This window comes from Lycium barbarum, chromosome 2 (assembly GCF_019175385.1).
Source record: "Lycium barbarum isolate Lr01 chromosome 2, ASM1917538v2, whole genome shotgun sequence".
NCBI lineage: Eukaryota > Viridiplantae > Streptophyta > Magnoliopsida > Solanales > Solanaceae > Lycium > Lycium barbarum.
Genome location: NC_083338.1, coordinates 147,757,232 through 147,779,947, shown reverse-complemented (window position 1 = coordinate 147,779,947; position 22,716 = coordinate 147,757,232). Strand labels below are relative to the sequence as shown.

Genomic DNA, 22,716 nt, shown 5'->3' with positions numbered 1-22,716 from the left:
TTTGAGCCCAAAACTGGGGCATGTTTTGAAAAAATATAGACAAAAGGACAGTTGTGCATCAACAAGATTAAGGTTACCAGACATGAAGTATAATGAACCAATTACTTTAGAAGTGCCACAATCCGAAGTTGGCAGAATATTTTACAACTAATATACATATATTTGCATATATATGTTTCCTTACATACATACATTTACATATACATATTTCACAACTTATATACATATGGTTACATTTCCTTATACATATACTTACATACCTACCTTTCAAATGAAATACTTTCTTTCGATCATTTTCACTACTGGTCATCTATCGAGATTTGTACGGAGATCACAAGATCCAAACAAATAAGACAAATGGAGCGCCAACAACGTCAAGCTTCGAGTCAACACGAATCAACTTCCCCCTCCCAAACTAAGAATTTTTCTTTGAGTGTAGGAACTTAAAATCGCGAGATCAACAGTCAAGTCTATCAATCAGGGCCATTGTGGCCTCGCCTCAAAAAACATACGGCTTTACTTCCAACCTTATGTTTTAAATTATTTTTATCACAATAATTTTATGACTTTATATACCTGTTTTTGTAGGTTGACGAAGTTAAAGGCGAATTAACTCAGGATCACACGTCATTAGTTCAGCCTGTCACGATACCATCAACATCATAAGCCAGACGGCTATTCCACCACTTTACTCCATACTTTATCAATTATTTTATCATATACTTTACCAGCTTTAACCATTTTACTCTGAACTTTGCAGGAATCATTGTTAAGTTTCCAAAGACAGCTGAAGGCATCTCCCAAGACCGCTGGAGGCATCAATATCACACCCCGAGGATAACTATACATTTTAGGCTCGTCCGCCTTTAATAGGACATCATTTCTTCAAAAGCATCGCACTGCATATGCACTACTGTTTTCAAATGCCCGCACTGCAAAGGCACCGCATTGCATTGCATTATTACTTTCAAATGCCCGACAAAGGGACAACATCATTGTTCGCAAACGCACAGCATTTAGGCTCGTCCGCCTTTAATAGGACACTCTAGGATTGTCCGCCTTTAATAGGACACTTTAGGCTGGTCCGCCTTTAATAGGACACTTTAGGCTGGTCCGCCTTTAATAGGACACTTTAGGATTGTCCGCCTTTAATAGGACACTTTAGGCTCGTCCGCCTTTAATAGGATATTATTTCTTTAAATGCCTCACACGGCATATGCATCATGTCCTCGAAAACAACAGGAGACATGCTTGGGTTCGTCCACCCTAAAATAGGACATTTTAGGCCCGTCCGCCTTTAATAGGATATTATTTCTTTAAATGCCTCACACGGCATATGCATCATGTCCTCCAAAACAACCAGAGACATGCTTGGGTTCGTCCACCCTAAAATAGGACATTTTAGGCTCGTCCGCCTTTAATAGGATATCATTTCTTTAAATGCCTCACACGGCATATGCATCATGTCCTCGAAAACAACCGGAGACATACTTGGGTTCTTCCACCCTAAAATAGGATATTGGGTTCTTCCACCCTAAAATAGGATATTGGGTTCTTCCACCCTAAAATAGGATGCTTGGGTTCTGCCACCCTAAAATAGGATGCTTGGGTTCTTCCACCCTAAAATAGGATACTTGGGTTCGTCCACCCTAAAATAGGACATATTGGGTTCTTCCACCCTAAAATGGGATATTGGGTTCTTCCACCCTAAAATAGGATGCTTGGGTTCGTCCACCCTAAAATAGGATATATTGGGTTCTTCCACCCTAAAATAGGATGCTTGGGTCCGTCCACCCTAAAATAGGACATATTGAGTAATTCACATATTTTATTTTAAATGATTGGCGTCGAGTCTCTGAAGACAACCGGAGACATCACATGGCTACACATCCTCACCCGCATAAGCCAAACGACTACATCATTTATCATCAAGTCCCCGAAAACAACAGGAGACGTAGCATCAAGTCCCCGAAGACAACCGGAGACATAGCATCAAGTCCCCGAAGACAACCGGAGACATAGCATCAAGTCCCCGAAAACAACCGGAGACGTAGCATCAAGTCCCCGAAAACAACCGGAGACATAGCATCAAGTCCCCGAAAACAACCGGAGACGTATCATTAAGCCTCCGAAGACAACCGGAGACATATCATCAAGTCCCCGAAAACAACCGGAGACATATCATTAAGCCTCCGAAGACAACCGGAGACATATCATCAAGTCCCCGAAGACAACCGGAGACATAGCATCAAGTCCCCGAAGACAACCGGAGACATATCATCAAGTCCCCGAAGACAACCGGAGACATCGCATGGCTACACGGCCTCACCTGCATAAAGCCAAACGGCTATACACTTATTTTACTCCTTACTTCATTCCTTTATTTCATCATCTACTTTACCACTTTAATGAATTTACCTTAAAATTCGCAGATATTAGTTATCATCGAGTCCCGGAAGACAGCCGGGGAGACCTTATCACTATCATCTTCAAATGCAACTAGAGATGTTATCACATCTTCAGCATACGCATCACGCATTCATTCAAGTCCCTGAAGACAACCAGAGAGAACATTGGCCACACGGCTTCATTTTTCATTCCCCCAATCATATTTACTATCATTTACACCCTTTATAGTTTTACATTTTTTAACTTTATTACTAATTTTGACATGAATTTCAGTTTTGGCAGAAAATACAACCTGCAGGGACACAGCACAACGTGGAACTTTATCTTACGCAGTGAACTGGGGCAAATTTGCTAAAGAGGAATACCAAACTCACAAGCAAAGGTCACGAATCTACTCTCGAACTCAATTCCGCCTATGTCCACAAACACGTGATACGTAGGTTAAAATTCTCTTTCACATCCTCCGCTAAAACTCTACTAAATCTACTCTTTTCACAATCTCATATTGCTTTCTACACCCTAGTGTCTCCATAACTCAACACTGGGGCATCTTTGAAGAATTTACATCATGCCCATTAGAGTCCTATTTAAAAGTGTGTTGCGCGCCACATTTATAATTAGGAGGCTATAACCATATGTTCCATTCTTGAACGTTCTCGTCACCTGTCTACAACCCCCCGCAAGACTATGAATCCACAAAAACTTTCGAACTACACATGGCCTGATCCTCGTGCAGCCCGAGATATGTAGGCAACTCGAAACCGAGATTCGGTCTTAATTTTCCATAATTCCTCCTGCCCTCATAATATTTTCCACAAAAAAATAACCGTATTTCCTTACAAATTCGTATTTGTTGGTCGGAACAAAATTGGCTACTACGTCAACTTCTTCGCCCGAAGACTCTTACATCATCTCCGGTCGAAGAGGGGCATCTGTTGACACCCAATTTTGTCCCTCCTTTATTTAATTTTATTTACTCGGGCTTCTAAATTTATTGACGAGCTGAACACTTTATTTTTACTACTATTAATTTTTACTATTTTACTATCAACGTTACTAGCATTACTTTATCACGAATTTCAAAATGGTTCGTCATCATTTTATTTTCGGACTCGTTAAATTAATTATAAGTCAATGTTTTATTAAGTCCTTATTTTCTATATATTAATCACTAATTGTCATCATAATACATATACAAGTTAATCACTTAGGAGTTATAGAAATTAACTACTAAGAAGCCCAAGGGGAAATTCGGCCAATTTGGACTCAATCAGCCCACAATTTTTTTTTTAAAACCAGCCAATTGGCCCATTCTCGCCCAAAAGACAGCAGCCCATAAGTTAACCCAGCCCATAATCATTTTCTTCCTAAACCCGACAAAAACAGAGCACTATTTTTTCTTTTGAAAGACCAGCAACGTGAGGCCCTAATCCCTAATCTTCTTCAACCATACACGCCGCCTCCCCTCTCTCTCTCTCTCTCTCTCTACGCTCACGCTCTCTTCCTCCTCTCTCTTTTTCTTCAACCCACGCTCCTTCCACTTTCCCTTGTCCCCCACGTCTGTCCCCCGCTCCTCTCTCTCATACGCTCCCCTCTCTTTTCTATAAAAGGGAGAATTTTATTCAACATTGAGGAGGAAGAAAAGGAATAATAATCCAGCGTTTTTAGAAAGAGAAGGATTACTCAGTGTTTTGAGGGACACAAACCATCTTCCAAACTTGATTTTCCTTGTCCGGTGAACTTTAGCCGTGACCAACAATTATTCTATTTTTCATTTTTTTCGTTTTGAAACTTTCGTTACTTTAATCGGGTTCGTTCGAGTTCGAGTGTAGATTCGAGGCCTCGATACCCGTTCGCTGCACCCAACAAAGGTGATTTTCCCTCCTTTCGTTATTTTAGTTAGTTTCTGGCCGATTACTTGCTGTTTTATTTACATTTTAGTTAAGTTTGTGGTATTAGGATGTTTGTATTATGGAATATTTCTTATGTCTACTGGTTTGTTTCTGGTGTAAATTTTGAATAGCATGCCATAGAATATATATATGTCACATTCCTCTGTTTTTTTTGGTAAAAGTTTGATTGTGAAAGTTGGTCTCTTTCTTTTTTTAAAAAAAAAACATGTCTCAGATCATGTAGTTGGATGTGTTTGTGAAGCTTTGTGATAGAAACGTGTATTAGAAATCCTGCTTGCCAATTTATTTAACTATTACGCACATTTAAATGGAAATAATTAAGAAATACAAACATGTTGTGTTTGTCCAGATATGGAAACATTTTAAAATGGGGATGTTTAGATCTATATTCTTAAGTCCCTTTTTAGTTATTATTCATGTGTCTTGACATGTGGGCTATTCTTCTAATCTCTTTGTTTCGTGTAGTATGTTAGGATTAATGCATGTTTAAATCTTACTTCTTATTTAGCAAAGTATGATGTGAATTGTTTGGCTGCCATCATGGATTTTTCGGACCGTTTGTCGCGGTGTCTTTAAGTTCATAGCTGTATTTTGAAATCAATTACTACTGCATTTTCTTTAAGTGGATGGTTCATTTGATAAATGGTTTGCCACAGTTGCTATGCTGAGTAGCTGTTGCCTTCTTGAAATATTATTGCTATCCTATTTTTTTTTGTTGTGGCTGTCCATTGCTACTGTTTGTTGCTGCAATGTTGTTTGTTGTGGCTGCTCGTGATTGAGCTATTGCTTTGTTTAAAAAGTGACGTCAAAAGCTTCTATGCGCTGTTGTTATGCTTTTTTTTTTTTTTTTTTTTTTTATGAAAAATGAATAAATTGTTACCAAAGTCCCACTGATTTGAATATGATACTATACTTGGGCCGAGGAGAACATTCAATTTGAGATCATGCCTTGTCCGGAAATGTTATCTCTCTTATATGTTAGGCGCTATTATTAATTGCTTGAATTCCATTGGAGCCTGAATTCATGTTGCGTTAATTGAGTTTTCCATGTTAATGAGTGGTATTTAGTTCAAATAATAAGCCTAGTCACAGTTGGATGCTAATCTTTATCTTTTCTTTTCATGTACACTTCGGAGCAAATGGAGTCTCCATAAAGACTCGTTATCCGAACAATCTCACTTTGAGATTCTGCGGCATTTGGACCTTTCATGCACATTCTCATTCTTACGATATTCATTTGGACAGAAAACAAAGAGGGTGGTTAGCCAAACGGCGGACCACTGAAAGCATTACTCTATGGGGGCCAAATATGGCTTTAGTTATCTTACTTCCATTCTTTATGCTTGTTTATGTGTGACTAACACTTTATCTAGCTGTGTGATTGTAAAAAAAATACTTATGTTGCTTATATTTGACCGAGCCTACTTTATATTAGGATGTCTTAATTAGCAAATTTAGGTCTTAAATTAAAATGAAGTTTAATTGTCCTCATAAGTTTGGCACTTGTTAGTTAGAAAGACAGATATGCTTCCAGAGTATCATAAAATGTTACACACTGACGTTAGCTTATTTTGAGAAATAAGGAAAAACAAACTAGTTTCCGTGGATAACCGTTTCACTTTAGCTTCTTCCTAACATTTGAAACACGTATTTGTCAACAACCTTTACACGGTTTGCATTAAACTAATATTCTTTCTATAAAACCTTTAAACGTTTATTAAAATTAATTTTACAAACAACTGCTTTTGAATTTGTTAGTCAGCGTAATTTATTTTCTCCAGATATTTATAAAACATTGCACCATCTTGCGTTTTCTTCAGTTTATTTACAACTAAGCTCTTTTATACCAATTATTATTTTTCTACAAGTCATATTTTAAATAGCATTACTATATATCTATCTATAACTTTTAACAATCCTTATAAAGATATTTCTTAAAATATTATAAAATACTACATTTACACTTAGCCTAACTAACATAAGTCCGGTCGGATTAACCATTGTTAATGGGTCTTAAAGGGTGCCTAATACCTTCCCTTTAGACTAATTGAACCCTTACCTAGAATCTTAAGTTTCGCAGACCTTAAACAGAGTTAACTTTAAACATAACTTTAATAAACTTTAGGTGTCCTAATTCACCGTAAATAATTAGGTGGCGACTCCTTAATACAAACAAAACAGGAATCTCCAATATGTCGTACTTCTAATTTAACCCGGTTAAAATGGGGTATGACAATAGCCACACAGGGCTCCCAATATCAACAACTGTATGGAAAATAATGAACTTACCTCGTATGTCCAACTCAAACTGTACCTGTTATACTTTTTTTTTTCCTTTTAATCTTTGGTTGTATTTCAATCATACCTGCAACATTCATACCATATCTAACATATATTCTGCTTACCGTTACTGATTCCTTTAGCTTCTTCTGTGGGCACCTTATAACTGAACTTATCAACAATACATATATATATTCAATCTATTTTTTTTTCTTACTATACTTACAGTAACTTACCTTGATGATAACTATTTTTCCATTCTGTATATACAAATATTGATACATAACCTCATTGAAATATTACACTCTGTAACTTCCAGTAGCATTATTTACCTTCTCTTGTCGACACCACTCTCCTGCTGAAATCAAAGATCAGCATATAAGGGATATCATTTTCTATCTTTTAGCTCTATCGCACGATCTAGATTAAGAAGGAGATGTAACATCCTAAATGTCCTGTAGCTTCCTGTTTATAAATGTGGCGCGCAACACACCATAAATAAGACTCTACTAGACACGGCTCGTAGACACTTCCTAGGACTAAACTGCTCTGATACCACTTCTGTCACGACCCAGCTAGGGGCCGTGACGGGTACCCGGGGCTAGACACCGAGCACCACTCGTTCTAATACTCATCTTACTCATTTAATGCCCTTTTACCAATTTTATACACGAATTGTAGGAAAATCTTATTTTATATAGAAACATAAATACTTATATACATTTGCCTCTCGGCCATCAAAATAATATATACATAATAATAACATCTTGTGAGACCATCTGACCCACACTGCGTATCTACGAGCCTCTACTGACATACTAAACATATAGAGGGAACAAGACTCCCTCGTGTCCAAAATATGCATATATACCAAAGAAGAATCATAACCACCTCCGGACAATGGAGTGCTCTCAATCAGCTGACAGCTACTAAGGGTCTGGACCAAGCTCACCTCTCTGCCTACCTGTGGGCATGAACACATCGTCCAAAGAAAACGGACGTCAGTACGAACATTGTACTGAGTATGAGAGGCATAAATAATAAAGAAAGACAGCGATAATATAATGTGATCATCAATATGAAACATCTGAATCTGAATGACAATCATAAAAGAAGTAATGCATGCTGTCATACTCATCATAATTTCATATATGTATAATATGCAAGCTGCCCGTCCATATCGGAACGGTGTGATAATCAATAACATTAGCCCGCGTCCAGGCCTCCCGCATCCGGGGTACCATCTCATGCCGCCCACTAGTGGTGTCTGCCCATGCCAAAAGGCCATGGTGTATCCGTATAGCTGCCCGCCTTGGCGGTGACTGCCCGGCCAACTAGGCGCGGTGTAATATGATCATGACATGCTCATCAAAAAAATACTTGTAATAATATGCTTATCATAGTACATGCATAAGACTCAAGATCAACTGTACTCTGTCGGGGTGGCGTAAGGTCGTGATCCCCCGATTTCATTATGGAGCAATTATTGACATTCTGCCTCACCTTGAAGGAATTAGTACATAAGGTGAGTGTAAGAAATAAATAGCATCATTATCAATATGGCATCATCATATCATATCTCTTATCTCTTATCTTATATAGACATTTATGGACTTAGGCTTCTAGCTTTCCGGAAAATAGGAACTCATGAAGAGGAAAAGAACTTATGCTATAGGATTCATGCCATTAGAAATAAAGGACTAGCCTCACATACCTTTGTCGTTTAGCTATGTTATCGTTCACTTTCCCTCCCCCAATGTCACGTCGTTACCTTCACGGGAGAATTTGTATTAACATTAGTTAATCGACTATAAGAACGCATCGTAAATTCTAGAGAAAATTGGACAGCATTTCCCCTGTAAACTTAACAATCCCCGAAATTCCAACTTAGCCAAACATCAATCAAAATACCAACAACAACAATACCAACAATTTCATATCAAACTAGGATTAAATCCATTCTTAAATTACTCCCAAAACAGCCCAACATGCATTCGGATGCCAATGCTTGTATACACTTCTTTATTTCCGTATATCCATAATATAAGAACAACAACTACAGCCAATCCCCCGATATTCCAGCCTACAAAACAGTCCATAACGACCATAAAACAGTCCCCAAAATATTGTCAATAAACAGTCACTAAAATTACATAAAACAGCCCCAAATATCGGCACAAAACAGCCATGCAAATTACATAAAACAGCCCCAAATATCGGCACAAAATAGCCCGGTATACGCTTTGTATACAATATCTTTATACACTTTATTCTCTCAAATTCAAGAACAACAACTTATCAACAACATCAACAACAATATCAACAACCTCATATAGCAATATAAGCACCTAGAAATCTCTCAAAATTCCAATCAAAAACAACCCTCAAGGCAACCATATCAACCAACTAATCTATGACTTCATAACATAATTCCCTTCACTTTAAACTAGGGAATTCTCCCATTAATAACTTAATTAACAAGAATAGAGTATATTACATACCTTATTGCCCAGAAAACTCAACTAAAATCCTAGCTCCAAGCTTCAATAATCAGCCACACATCAAGCACCAAACACTATAATCCTTTCCTAACTAGTTTCCAATTCCTAAGATGAAATCTTGGTTTGATTTGGAGGAATTCAACTTGAAAGATTTAGAGAGCTTTTAGGAGGGTTTAGGAGGGTTTAGAGAGAGTTTAGAGTGCGAGAGAGGGGTAGAAAATAAAAAAAAATCAGATTTTTTTCGTTTTTTTAGTTTCTGATTTTTACTGTTCACATGTACTGTTCGCACGCGTCTACTGTTCATCCGCGTCTACTGTTCACCCGCAGAATTATTTCATGGACTCAATTTTTTTTTCTGAGGTGTAACAGTGTCGTCCACAACCGGATCTAGACCCTCCAAATAAGTGCAGAGTGCACTAAGTTGGACCCGACTCTGTCCCGATATTTGGGCCGCGGCATCAGGCACGAAGTGGGTGAGCCTAGTAAACTCTGTCACCCACGTCTGACCAGGAGGAGGCTCGTACCGAGTGTATAGTGGCTCTTCATCTACCCGCAATCCAAAGAGGACCTCCACATCCTAAAGTGTAATCGTGGTCTCACCAGTGCGAAGATGGAAGGTATGTGTCTCTGGCCTCCACCGCTCAACCATGGCCGTGATGAGCGCCCAATCATGTTGTACCCGACCAACGGACACGCAACGGTAGATGCCGCCCCGAAACAATATCTCCAACACGCGAGGGTGTGGGGGTGCTCGCGTAAAAGATCCCACGCTCTCTGCAGCCTACGGGGACGGAGCCCAATAGATATCCCTATAGTACCGGCCCATAATAACTCTGACGTATGATTGTCTTGCAAAGATAATACTGATCTATCAGCGGGCCCCGGGTGAATAGCGGGCCCCGGGTGATCATCGGGCCCCGGGTGAGCATCGGGCGCTGAGGGAACATCGGGCCCAGGGGGAACATTCGGATTCATGAAAGAGTCTGGTCTGTACAAACTAAATTAGTCATTATTCTTGAAATGAAAGATAAATTATATTAACTAATTAATAATTTGTAGGGAATATGTGAATTATGTAGTATTATATCTTGTGAATAATTAACATGGGATATGCAGTAAATTTAATATGTGATAGTAAGGACACATATGTGATGGCAAAGATTTTTAAGTTAATTACTTTTGAATTATGTGATGGCAAAGACTTGTTAAGTTAATTAGTTTGGGAATCGAAATTCAGCAGTAATATTTGTTTGGAACTCTATTTTGAATATGTGATATATTTTTAGTTGACCAAATAGCCAACACATCTAAGATAAAATTAAACTAAAAGAGTATATTCATCGACCACATATTTTCCTACAAACTTTACATTTTTTTCGTTAGCTTATGTATTTATGAAAAGAAGAACTTTAACTATTCTTTTTAAGATAATCTTTTTTTATTTAACATATATATTCACGCTTTTAAAATTATATAGATTAACATTTCATAATCATTTACAACTTGTTTGGATGGTTGTTACCTATTGTATTATATTATGTTGTTAGTTTAAATACAATGTTTGCTTTGATTGTTACTTTAATTTTATTGTTATGTAATGACGAAAGGTCCTATTTTATGTAACCACTGATTTGGTCCTATACAATACAACACAATACGATAAATGTCAAAACAATACATAACAATCATCCAAACAAAGTGTTAACAACATAATAATTCATTACCAATCAACTTCTTTCAATTCATAAACAATATTTAATAAATAATCAATTAACAAAATAATATTCATTAACAATTCATAAATAATTAACAAATTAACAACTCATAAACATATAACAAATTAACAATTCATAAACATTTAACAAATTAACAATTCATAAACATTTAACAAATAATGAATTAAACAAACAAACAAAAAAATTGGAACAGTGGCAAAAGCCACTGCCCAGTCCGAACAAGAGCAAAAAAAAAATTGATTTTTTTATTTTGGAAAATAGCAAGGATTAAATGTTAAACATGCTTAGAATATAATGTATATAACAAAATAATAACAAAAGTTCATAGTAGAAAACCTTAATTGAAGATTTTTTGTAGAGTTATTTTAATCGAGTTGTAAGCCGCTTTTTCCCAAAATTCGAACTTAGAATCTTGCTCCTTGACTTGAATATACCGAGAATCTAAACTTTCCGGACGAAATTTAATAGAAAACGACGTTTTTTGGGTGTGGGGACCACCTTGGTATCGCCTCCAATGGCGTTTTTCAATTTTTTTTTGCCACTGGAGGGACCAGTGGTGGAACCCGACTGGATTTTAGTTGGGTGATATAGCGCAGTATTTTACTGCGCTATAGGTGAGAGAAAAAGTCCTATAGCTCAGTATTTTATTGCGTTATAGGTGAGAGAAACATTTGTATAGCACAGTAAAATACTGCGCTATAGCACTTAACGACTCCGTCTCCGTGAAGTGCTATAGCGCAGTATTTTACTGCGCTAAAGGTACTTTTGTAACATTTTTTTTTTGTTGGGGTATTTTGGTTCAAAATAAATTTTTTGGAGGCATTTTGGTTCCGGATTCCCAAAACAACCAGTTGGGGTTAGAGTTAAAGATCTTCTTCGTCTAATGACCCTTGAAGAAAAGATAGGCCAGATGATTCAGATTGATAGGACTGCTACTACACTTGAAATCATGAAAGACTACTACTACTTTTAATATTTTCAAATCTGTATAGTACTATTGTTTCCATGTTTGTAAATTTCTTTGTGCTATATATACGTTTTCTTGCAGCTAATTTTTCTTGTGTAGTTGTTTTTTTGTCACTTTTTGGAGATTTGATAATGTCAGTCTAAAGAAGATAGTAAGCCCTCTTTACTTGGACTACTACTTCATTAAAATCTCAAATCTATATAGTTGTATTGTATCATTTGATTATTTGTTTAGTTTTTTACCACTTAGGAATAAAGGAGCAACCTCCTTATACTTTGTAGAGAAAAAGAATGAGATGCATGTAGTAATTTTGACTGACTTGCATTATTATCGCTATTCTTTGAATATCACCATTTGATTCTACCTTAGTAATGTGATTGTTATGTAAACTTAACTATTAAGTGTATCTTCTTTTGAACTCTTGACGTTTTTAGGATAGTATAGGGCTTTGGAAATATTGAGATATTCTTTTTTTTATAGGTTAAAAAGTAGAGATATCATTTGAGGTACAGCGCCTGCAACATAGGTTTGCATTTATTGTGTTCGAGATAAAATAACGTGCTTCTGGCATTTGAATAGAGATTATTTAAGGGGCTTGAAATTCTGAGATTTCTCTGAACAGTATGGATAAATGAGTCCTATTAAAAATGCAATACTACATAAATAATTATATTGGTGGTGATGGTAGTAAATGCGTAGGTGACTTTTTTTTTTTAAAACCATTCGCGCATCGCGTGGGTACGTATACTAGTATTTTACTAAACAATGTAAATTCTCTCTTCTCATAAGTCATAATCAAGATATTTAACTTTCGGTTGTCTATACTTCAATTCCCAATACTTCTGATAGATGCATAGAATTAATAGTGTTGTCTTTGAGAGTACAGTCTGTGGGTGGATGATTCAATGCAAAGGAAACAGAGATGAGTACAAATTTTATATATCCAGAACCCCATCAAGAACTGCGAAAATTAAATTGTATCACTGAATCATTCATATGGTCCCCCCGCCCCCCACCCAACACACACACACACACAAAAAAAAAACTGACAAAATAAGAAATTTACATCGTATTGTAATTTGTAAATTTAACGACTCGTTGTAAAAGTTTTATTAACAGGTATACGTGCTAACGAAAGAGATATATTAAAGGAAAAACAGCATTTTTAGTCCTTGTGTTATTGCATTATTCCTATTTTAGCCCTTGTGATAACCAAGCATATTTAACCTTCAATTAAACGATGTGTGTTTTTAATCCTTGCACTAACAGCAATCAAATAAATCAATGGACTGTTAAATCTAAAAAGGACAATTTGATAACTTCATTGTTACCTTCACAGTTCACTCTAGACCGCAAACTTTTATTACTGTATCTTCTTATTCCTTCAAAGGGTTAGCCTCTGCAGCAATGTTTTTCCATGCCCTCTCTTTGCCGAACATTCCATTTTATATTGCTTTTGAGTTAAGTTTTGCTCACTTAGCAGTTAGCACTTTGTTTCTTCTAATTAGGTTGGCGTGAATTCAAGCTATATTTTCTGGGTATAGTACGTAGAGAATTAAGTCATTGATGATTTACTCTATTTTTTTTGCTTGTTTTATATTTTTCTGGTGTTAATCAAATACATAGATTGACATTCATCTTCGACATAATTTTCATATCAAAAGACAAATCATCATTTTTTTCTATGGCCCTTTTCTGTCGGGACACAGGAAAATGAAGATTCTTTTTCTTTTTTTTTTTTGGTTTTTAATTGTTATGCCATCTTTCGAGAGATAATTTCTAGATACAAGGTGTTGGTTTGGTGGCTCGCTGCTTTCGGTAGTGATATTCATCGGGCAATTCTTTAGGCGGAGAGTGTGAAGAAGATAAAATAATGAAGGGGAGTTTGATTTTGTTCGTTGGCATGTGAACAAATTTCCACGTTCTTAATAGAAACCTAAATTTGCCCTCCGTAACATTTAACAGTCCGTTGATTTATTTGTTTGTTGTTAATATAAGGACTAAAAACACATACATCATTTAATTGAAGGTTAAATATGCTTAGTTACATATCACAAGGACTAAAATAAGAATAATGTAATAACACAGAGACAAAATACCGTTTTCCCTATATTAAAAGTCTTTCTTTTAAGAAAGCTGCATTTTTTAAGTACATGGAAGATAAGAAAAAGAGATAGTAACAAGTTTTATATTGTAAACTTGACCGTATCAGAAGCTTAAATCAACAATAAGATTAAGTTGATATCGTTTAATTAGTAACATTTCTATAAATTCTGGATCAGTATTTTATTAGTAATAAGAAATTTTCTAAATATTCTAAGTATACTTGGAATGCGAAAAACTAGAATTACTATAACATTATAACTATAAAAGACATAATCATGTCACTTATTAGATAATTACAGAATAAATATCTTGATATAAAATAATTGGTAATATTTACTAATATGATAATTAAGCAACTTGCAATCAAATGTAAAAGTTCATCTCGTGGTGTAAAAAGATCCTTACAATGTACAATTAATCAGTAACAAATTAAAGGTTTAAATTACAATTGACCTCGTGCGAGGAAGCAACAAAAAAGAATGCGTAACCGACGAATACTGGACAACAATAAAAGAATATTTGGACATGGTTAATTAACCATTGTACTTAATAAAACATCAATCATTGTGATAATTCTGAAATAAGATTTATGGCTCCATTGTTTTCAGAGGATGAAGATTTGTTTAATTTTAAGCAGAGATGAGCTTTGACTGGCTTATGATCAGAGCTGCGTATGCTTTCAATGGCTTCATATGAATGTAAACTTGCATTGATCTTGTTACCGTCAATCTTGAATAATATTCTGTCTGTCCACGATGGTACTCTAACCTGTTCAATGATTTAAAAACAAACAATGTCAAATCAATATATATATATATATATATATATATATATATATATATATATATATATATACTAGTTATGTGAGGCCCGTGCTAAGCCCGGACTCAAACTCAAGATATAAAAGTAGATATTTTAACTAAAGAAATATAATTTGTGTTAGTACAAGTGTACAACAACAACAACAACCACCACCATATACCCATTGTAACCCCACAAGTGGGTAGTTATATGAAAGCAAAATTTTCATTCCACTCCTTTAATATTTTAACTTCCATTTTGATGAAATTATTTACTTCAAATCAAATGTGGAGCCAGAATTTGACATTTACAACTTATGTATCCTAATTTTCTGAAGTTATTTAGTTCTAAATAAATAATCTATACATAGTTAATGAACTTTTAAGACAAATACATAATTTAACTTGTGCAGCGGATGGAGCTGCTCCTCTCTTAATTAGGAATTAGGGGTTCGGCCCGGGCCCAAACTCAAGATATAAAAGTAGATATTTTAACTAAAGAAATATAATTTGTGTTAGTAGAAGTGTACAACAACAACAACAACAACCATATACCCATTGTAATCCCACAAGTGGGTAGTTATATGAAAGCAAAATTTTCATTCCACTCCTTTAATATTTTAACTTCCATTTTGATGAAATTATTTACTTCAAATCAAATGTGGAGCCAGAATTTGACATTTACAACTTATGTATCCTAATTTTCTGAAGTTATTTAGTTCTAAATAAATAATCTATACATAGTTAATGAACTTTTAAGACAAATACATAATTTAACTTGTGCAGCGGATGGAGTTGCTCCTTTCTTAATTAGGGATTAGGGGTTCGAACATGGATATGGACAAAATCTTTGGAGGAAGCGCTCCCCCCGAATAGGCCTGATACAGTGCGAATTATCTGGATTAATTGGGCTCAAATGCGGATATCGAGCACCAACCAGAAAACCAAAGAACATGAAAAATGAGGTAGGAGGTTCGATAGTTTTTCAAAAGTAGACCTTAAAAACAAAAAACAAAAAAATTGACTTGAATAAATAAGATTAGGACCTAAAAGTAATTAATTAAAAAGTTTTAAAAAAAATTGGAAATTATTGTGAGGACTACAAAAGTCCTCAGGTTCGATAGCGTTTAAAAAGTAGACCTTAAAAACAAAAAACAAAAAAATTGACTTAAATAAATAAGATTAGGACCTAAAAGTAATTAATTAAAAAGTTTTAAAAAAATTAGGAAATTATTGTAAGGACTACAAAAGTCCCCACATTTGCTCTTATATCTAATAGTAATATATATATATATATATATATATATATATATATATATATATATATATATATATATATATATATATATATATATATATATATCAAATCCTTAAGAAGTGTTCATAAATGAAGAGAAATACTCCTCTATCAAAAATTATATGACGCTCTTTTTTTCATTTTTTGATGTTCAAAATGACCGATAAATATTCTTATTTTTGTGACATCCTAGACAAATCTCACATGGTAAAACACGGACAGATGCTTGGTATATAAGGGAATGAGGCAAAATTCTAGTGAAGCATTTTAAAGTTGTGCGGAAGTAGACCCAAAGATGAAAATAACACTATTTTGCTGGGCTGCTATTGATGATATCAAAATCACTTTGCATGCAATCAACTGAATTAAAGCGAATCTCACACCTTTAAGATGATGGTGGTGTAAACTTCAACGTCCGTTGAGTCTTTAAGAGGAGGGGGTTGTTATGTGATCACACTATAGGAAAATTCCACATTAACAAAACATTGGAGAGCGCTTTTTAAAGTCGTATTTTGGGCTTAGCCTTAAAACGGACAATTTCGCTGGTGGGTTAGATTGCTGCGAAGTATTTGATTAATCAATATGGTCTTTGATTTGATGTTATCTCTATTCAATTAACTTTTCAACTATTACCTTAACATTTTCTTTCACTACTACACAAGTCAAATTAAGTAGTACATCTTGAATTTGACACCTTAAATGACAATACGATATCAAATAAAATTGGATAAAAGGAGCAATTATATTAGACTTAGAAATTACCTTGTGACTGGTATCATAACTGCTGCTTCCAATATCATACTTGTAAGTTGGTTTGAAAGCTAATGCACCCTCGCAATAACCATTAAAAATCTCTCCTCTTTCAGCTTCTTGTAAAAGTTGATCTTTGCTAGTTAGCATCTGCATTAGTCAAAACAAATATACAAAAAAGTTTGTCATTAGCGATTGTCGAAATAGCCTATAATTAGATCTAGAGAAAGTAAAAAGAATATCCTAGAATATCTTAATCTGCTATTACAGGTTAAATTGTAGGATGTCATAAACGAATTACACTGTCAATGTATATATATAACTTAAGTATGTAGACAAAATACATACTTCGTGGAGATTTCCATGGATGAGATCTCTAGCAGGATAGGAATTGATGCCTTGGAGTCTGTAATTGAGATCTCCTAACCATACAGTCAGTTGTTCTGGTTTAGCATAAGAATTTTTATTCTTGGAGAAGAGTGAATATGTTATATGCTTGAACTGAAAGTTTCTTTCTTCCACATTACGAGCATGAGCTGCATAATAAGAGAAAAAAATAAAATAAGAAAATCATTCAGAAAATAAGGCCAATAATTTATCAACATTATATAAAAGCAGAGAGAAAAGATACTTAAACATGGTATTGGTTTCAAATTCCTCTATTAAGTTCATCAGTTTTAGTTACATAATAATTTTGTGATGACCGCCTATGATTAAAAAGAGATTGGAGTTGTAGTGGAATAATTGTAATTCTACCTTACATTATTTTGATGAGAGTTTGAACCTGATTCCCTTAATTCGTTGGTCTATGTTCGATGATTTAAAGTGAAAATATAATTGTCCCACTGTTATTTCTTTTTTCCCTTTTTACTATGCTAAGAAAGAAACCAAAAGAAGAGGAATAGTAGAGACAAGTATTACCAAAAAAAGAAAAAAGTAAAGACAAAATAAAAAAAGAGTGACCAATTCACATGTTGACATTGGGCCTAGACGCCTAGTGGGCTTCATCTAAGTTTAGAGCGGGCAATTTGCACGTTTGTCCTTATTAGGGGTTGGTCTTTAATTTTTGTCCCTCAACTTGCTGGTCTTTAATTTTTGTCCTTCACCTAAAATATCCCGAGATTCTGGATTTGAAATCCGGCTTAGTAAAAACAAAAATCATAAAGCAGATTTCTTAGCAAAATTAGGTCTATTCGGGCAAAAGCTATAAGGCCTAACTTTTGTAGAATTCCAACAGAGTAAAAAAAAAAAGCAAAATTTTGCAAAGCAAACCTTCGCCTTGCCTTAAAATTCTGTCTTATAAGGCATGACTAAATTCTGCCTTGAGCCCTTAAGGCAGACTTTTAAGGCATATTCTATCTTATAAGGTAGAACTTTCGCGAAGCCTTGCCTTGCGAAATTATCGATTTTTATACTGAATCGGGTTTGAACCTAGGACCTTGGGGTATTTTCGGCCACTTTTTTAAGTGAAGAGAAAAAATTTAAAGACCAGCAATTTGAGGGCCAAAAATTAAAGACCAGCGCTTTTGAAGGACAATCCGTGCAAAAAAATGGTTTGGAGCTGTTGTACACAAACTTTCGACTTTCACACTACATAAACATTCTAACAAAGCCGGTAACCAAACATAATTCTATATTTCCATTTATAGTTTTTTTTTTGTAATAAACTTTAGTCAATATGCAGTATATAAAACATAATAAGTATATAAGCTGATTATATACTTGTTATATACTTAATATATATCGACAATAGCTATAAACTATTATGGCTAGACGGATTAATTTAATTATGACCAAGCTAAAATTGTTAAGATCCTAACTTTCTTCCTAGGGCCCAAACACGATGGCAATCATAAACTTTGAATTTTATGCCGCCAACTTGGCGTAATGAATTTCCTTTACCAATCTCCACACCAAAAAAAAAAAAAAAAAAGGAGAGCTGGACTTCCAGATCTTTCCCTGGGAAAATTTTAATGAAGTATATTTGCCGACGTACTCTAAACAATTAGTCCAAGATCGGTCAATTTTTCTACCTACCAAGCCACTCTACCTTACAAAGAATATAAGCCTACACAAGTTCTAAGTCTAAATTATAAGCAGGTAGAACTGATGGTCATTTTGGAAAAAGACTTGCTATAGGTGAGACCTGAATCAGGACTAATCTGTATTCTAATTATCATGTTAAAACGTAGGATCATCTCGTAAATTTAAGTTGTTAGATAAAGTATACCTTTAACATATTTATATTTTTTATATTAATATATTTTGAAAGGGTCAATATGCTAGAATTGAGCAAGAATAGACCAGAGAACTTACCAGATAGGTGGCAAGAAATAAATACCATTTGTATGCCTTTGTAGCTAATTTTAATAGCCACTGCTCCTTTCTTTCTTCTGATTAACCATCCTAATCCTCCAACTTCATGCTTATCCACCTTTACTTCTGTACAAACCAAACATCACATGCACGATATTAATTAATAACCCCAGCATCAAGAATTTAATCAATTGAAATCAAGTTTAGTACTGTATATTGGGATAAACAATAGATTTATAAAAAATAAAAAAATAAAAGATACCTCTTGTGATTTATAAAAAATAAAAATAAATAAAAAAGATACCTCTTGTAAATTGCTCTGAATTCTTGGGGCCAAACACATACAGCTGTACAGATTGCATTACTGATTTTCCTAAAAGCCTTCCACACCAAAATGAATGAAAGAATGTCAAAGAAATTAACCTATAATTCAGATATCATGAATTAAGCTATATACATCAAAATTTTCTTTATTTACTAGCAGGTCACTTAAAGAATATCTACAGGTAAGCTTCCTTAAAATGTTTAATTTATAACCTTGGAAATAAGACATGTTACCTACTATAATAAGTAAATAGGACATGATGATGTAACATTTGGTGTATATAACTTAAACTCTAATAGTTGAATTACTAATTATAATTAGAGGCAATAAAAGAGACTTTCTTGTAGTGTTCTTGTGCTTGGAGTGAATCCAGAATAAAACAAAATCCATATGACCACCATATGTATCAAACAAATATATGTCATGATGCAATGTATTACTGCTACTCTTTTTCCTAGAAATTTAAACGTGACCACGAAAATTATGAAGATTCAGACGCGGAATATCAGAGAACATGACTTTTCTAGAATATAAAAAATACAAAATTGAAACTTAATGAGGGAGGGAGAACGTGACTTTTGTAGAATATGATGAAAAATTCAAAATTGGAACTTAATAATGGAGGGAGAACACGTGAATATTAGTAACTCGTCATTGTCAAACCTTAGGGTGCTTCTTCTTGTCTGGCTATATATGTATGTTTCAACTTATCGTCTTTGAATTTATTTCCTTTCATTTTCTAAAAAAAACATACAACCTACCCTATGAAAACTGGACTGGTATCAATAATGACTTGCTAAAAAGATTACCTTTGAAAGAGATAGAACAAGAGAAAATTAAGAGTTTAAACTAGATCTGTGCACTGATGATAAGTTAACTTATGATAACAAGGAGCAACCCTTTCTAGTATGTCTGATATGCACAGTAAACTAAATAAATTATTTGCTAATAGTACTATTTTGTATGTTACCAGTGTATATAACTTAAATCTTGCCAAAAAATATAAGATTGCTACAAGGTAGGGGTTTATAGATACATACATATGAGTACCAGCCAAAGTGTTCTTCAACAACTTGCAAATGTTGTTTCGAGGTGCCTCTTGCAAACCCATCACCAATAGATCATATCTTCTCTCTTCACCAACTAGCTTTGCTATATCCTCGCAAGGGACCTTCGTGCAAAAATAATGTATGCAAAAACTTGTCAAAAATTCAAAGGGAAATCCCCTGGATTTAGCGACAGACAATTTCTATTTCTACACAACGAAATTTCATCGCTAATCCTATTTAACGATGAATTTTATAACTAATTAAGAAACAAAGATTTAAAATAGTTACTAACAAACAGTGAGTAGTGAGTTAAGTACCTGTCCATTCATATTCCAAGTGACAAAATAGATGCAAAGATCAGAACTCCCAGAGAACTCACAACGTTTCTGGAGATCAACAGTTTTGATCCCTTCATGACTCGCCTCAAAACTGTCTACCATTCCCATTGCTGCTGCTTTGCGTCTCTTCATCTTATACTTCCTTCAGAAGAAGAAAAATACAACAACAATAATTAACTTTCACAAACAGAATACTATATAATATAGCAAAGGGGAAAATAGTAAATTATTAACCTTGATGCTTCAAAAAGCTTAACACAAAGCCCCTCCATTGAGAAAAGAAATTAAAAAAAATGCTGTTTTCTTGAATCTTGTGTACTGTGCTTGAACGGGAAACACAAATTTTTAAATTGTAAGATATGAGAGTTGATTGACTTTTGACACTCAGAGTTCGTTTCTTCTCTGTATATATACACAATGGACTAGTGGGCGGTGAGAAAATATAACAGAGAATGCATTGGAAGAAGAATAAGTCAAAGGTTTGGCGATGATTAGATAATATATGGAGTTTTCTCGCTTTTATGAATCACGGACAATACTTACAATTTGAAATGTCCTTGAGTTAGGTTAGTTGCCGTCGACATGTTTAAAGTCATTATGACAAACTCGAAAATGACAACTCTATGATCAAGAAAACTCTAGTAGCTAGCCATTGCTATATATGACCATGCAAATTATTGAATCTTAAAGAATACTCCCTCCTTTCCAAATAAAATGGCATTATCTCCTAATTAGTCAGTATAAAAAGAAAGATATATTTCTAAATTTCATGATTATTTAATTTGAATTTCTCATGTTTTCCTTAGGAGGAGTTTTATAGTCATAAAAAAATTATTATAATATGTTTAAAATTACAAATTTCAAAAGTTGTATAGCCACACAGGTGCAGAAGCGAATGTGGAGTATGATTTACGAGTTCTTGAATGAATTTAGTTATAACTTTGGCTCAAATACTGTAAATATAAATATGTAGATATGTGTAACATAAATAGTTACATATATCTATTTCGAACCCAACAAATCAAATGATTTGTGGTAGAATCTCGAACTAGAACGCATTATATTTCAAATTCTGAATCCGATTCTACATAAGTTTTACGTATTATATTTAAGATTACAATTTTCAAAATTCTCCGTTGATCAGTCAAATTATACACAATAAAGGGGGGAGTACCACTCGAAATACTCTTCTGACTTTGAGTTATCATCTAATAGTATATGGTTGGCTTATGTTCAGACTTCAGATTAAGGCCTTTTCAGTCTAAGTATAATACTGTTGCTTCGAATCCCTCCGAAAACTAATTAATGTAGGTAGGTCATTTGGGTACCAAAATTAAGAGGACAGCTGTACGCTTTTGGGTGGATCGGAGTAACGTGAGAAGCTTTTATAAGTTAGTTGATTAGCCAGCTTCTTGAATTTGGAAAATTTAGTCAAGAGTCAAATTCATGAAAGCTGTATATAAAGATGAAAAAAACGATTCCGTCAAGCAAAAATGTACGTGCAGCAACTCCAGTGGCACGTTTGCATTGTGTTTGTAACTATGTTTTCTGTTTTGCGATATTTTTAGGAGCGCAGCCTTCTTGAATTAATTAGAAGCTATTTTTTCGGGTCGAAGCACACACAATGACAAATAAGAAATTTTGTCATCTTCTTTGATAGTAGAAAGTTTGTTTTTGTAATGTTTTTGGGAAACTAGATTGAGTTGCTAATCCACATTTAAACTAGATAACTATTTGTAATTAGTTTTAAAATGATTTCATAGTTTAAAAAATAATAAAACAATACTTATATAAATTTTTAATCCAAGTTATTGTATACAATTGTGCCTATAAACTCGAGAGACAAATTCGAAATAAAAAGGTAACAATGAATCAGTAGATCAAGTTTTTTCTCTTCTTTTTTCTAAGGATAAATCAGGATTCAGGAGG

The 22,716-nt window shown here is 34.4% G+C and overlaps 1 protein-coding gene across 1 annotated transcript; it reads right to left on the bottom strand.

Annotated features, from left to right (window-relative positions):
• Nucleotides 1-14,282: 14,282 nt before the first annotated feature.
• On the bottom strand, nt 14,283-21,374 carry LOC132627952 (type IV inositol polyphosphate 5-phosphatase 11). The gene is made up of 8 exons (XM_060343594.1): nt 21,022-21,374; nt 20,767-20,929; nt 20,441-20,571; nt 19,380-19,456; nt 19,076-19,201; nt 17,108-17,295; nt 16,772-16,909; nt 14,283-14,680 (listed from the first exon to the last, which is right to left on the bottom strand). Exons 1-8 carry the CDS (start codon nt 21,057-21,059, stop codon nt 14,474-14,476), a joined length of 1,068 nt encoding a protein of 355 aa, XP_060199577.1. The 5' UTR covers nt 21,060-21,374; the 3' UTR covers nt 14,283-14,473.
• Between the last annotated feature and the right edge of the window lie 1,342 nt (nt 21,375-22,716).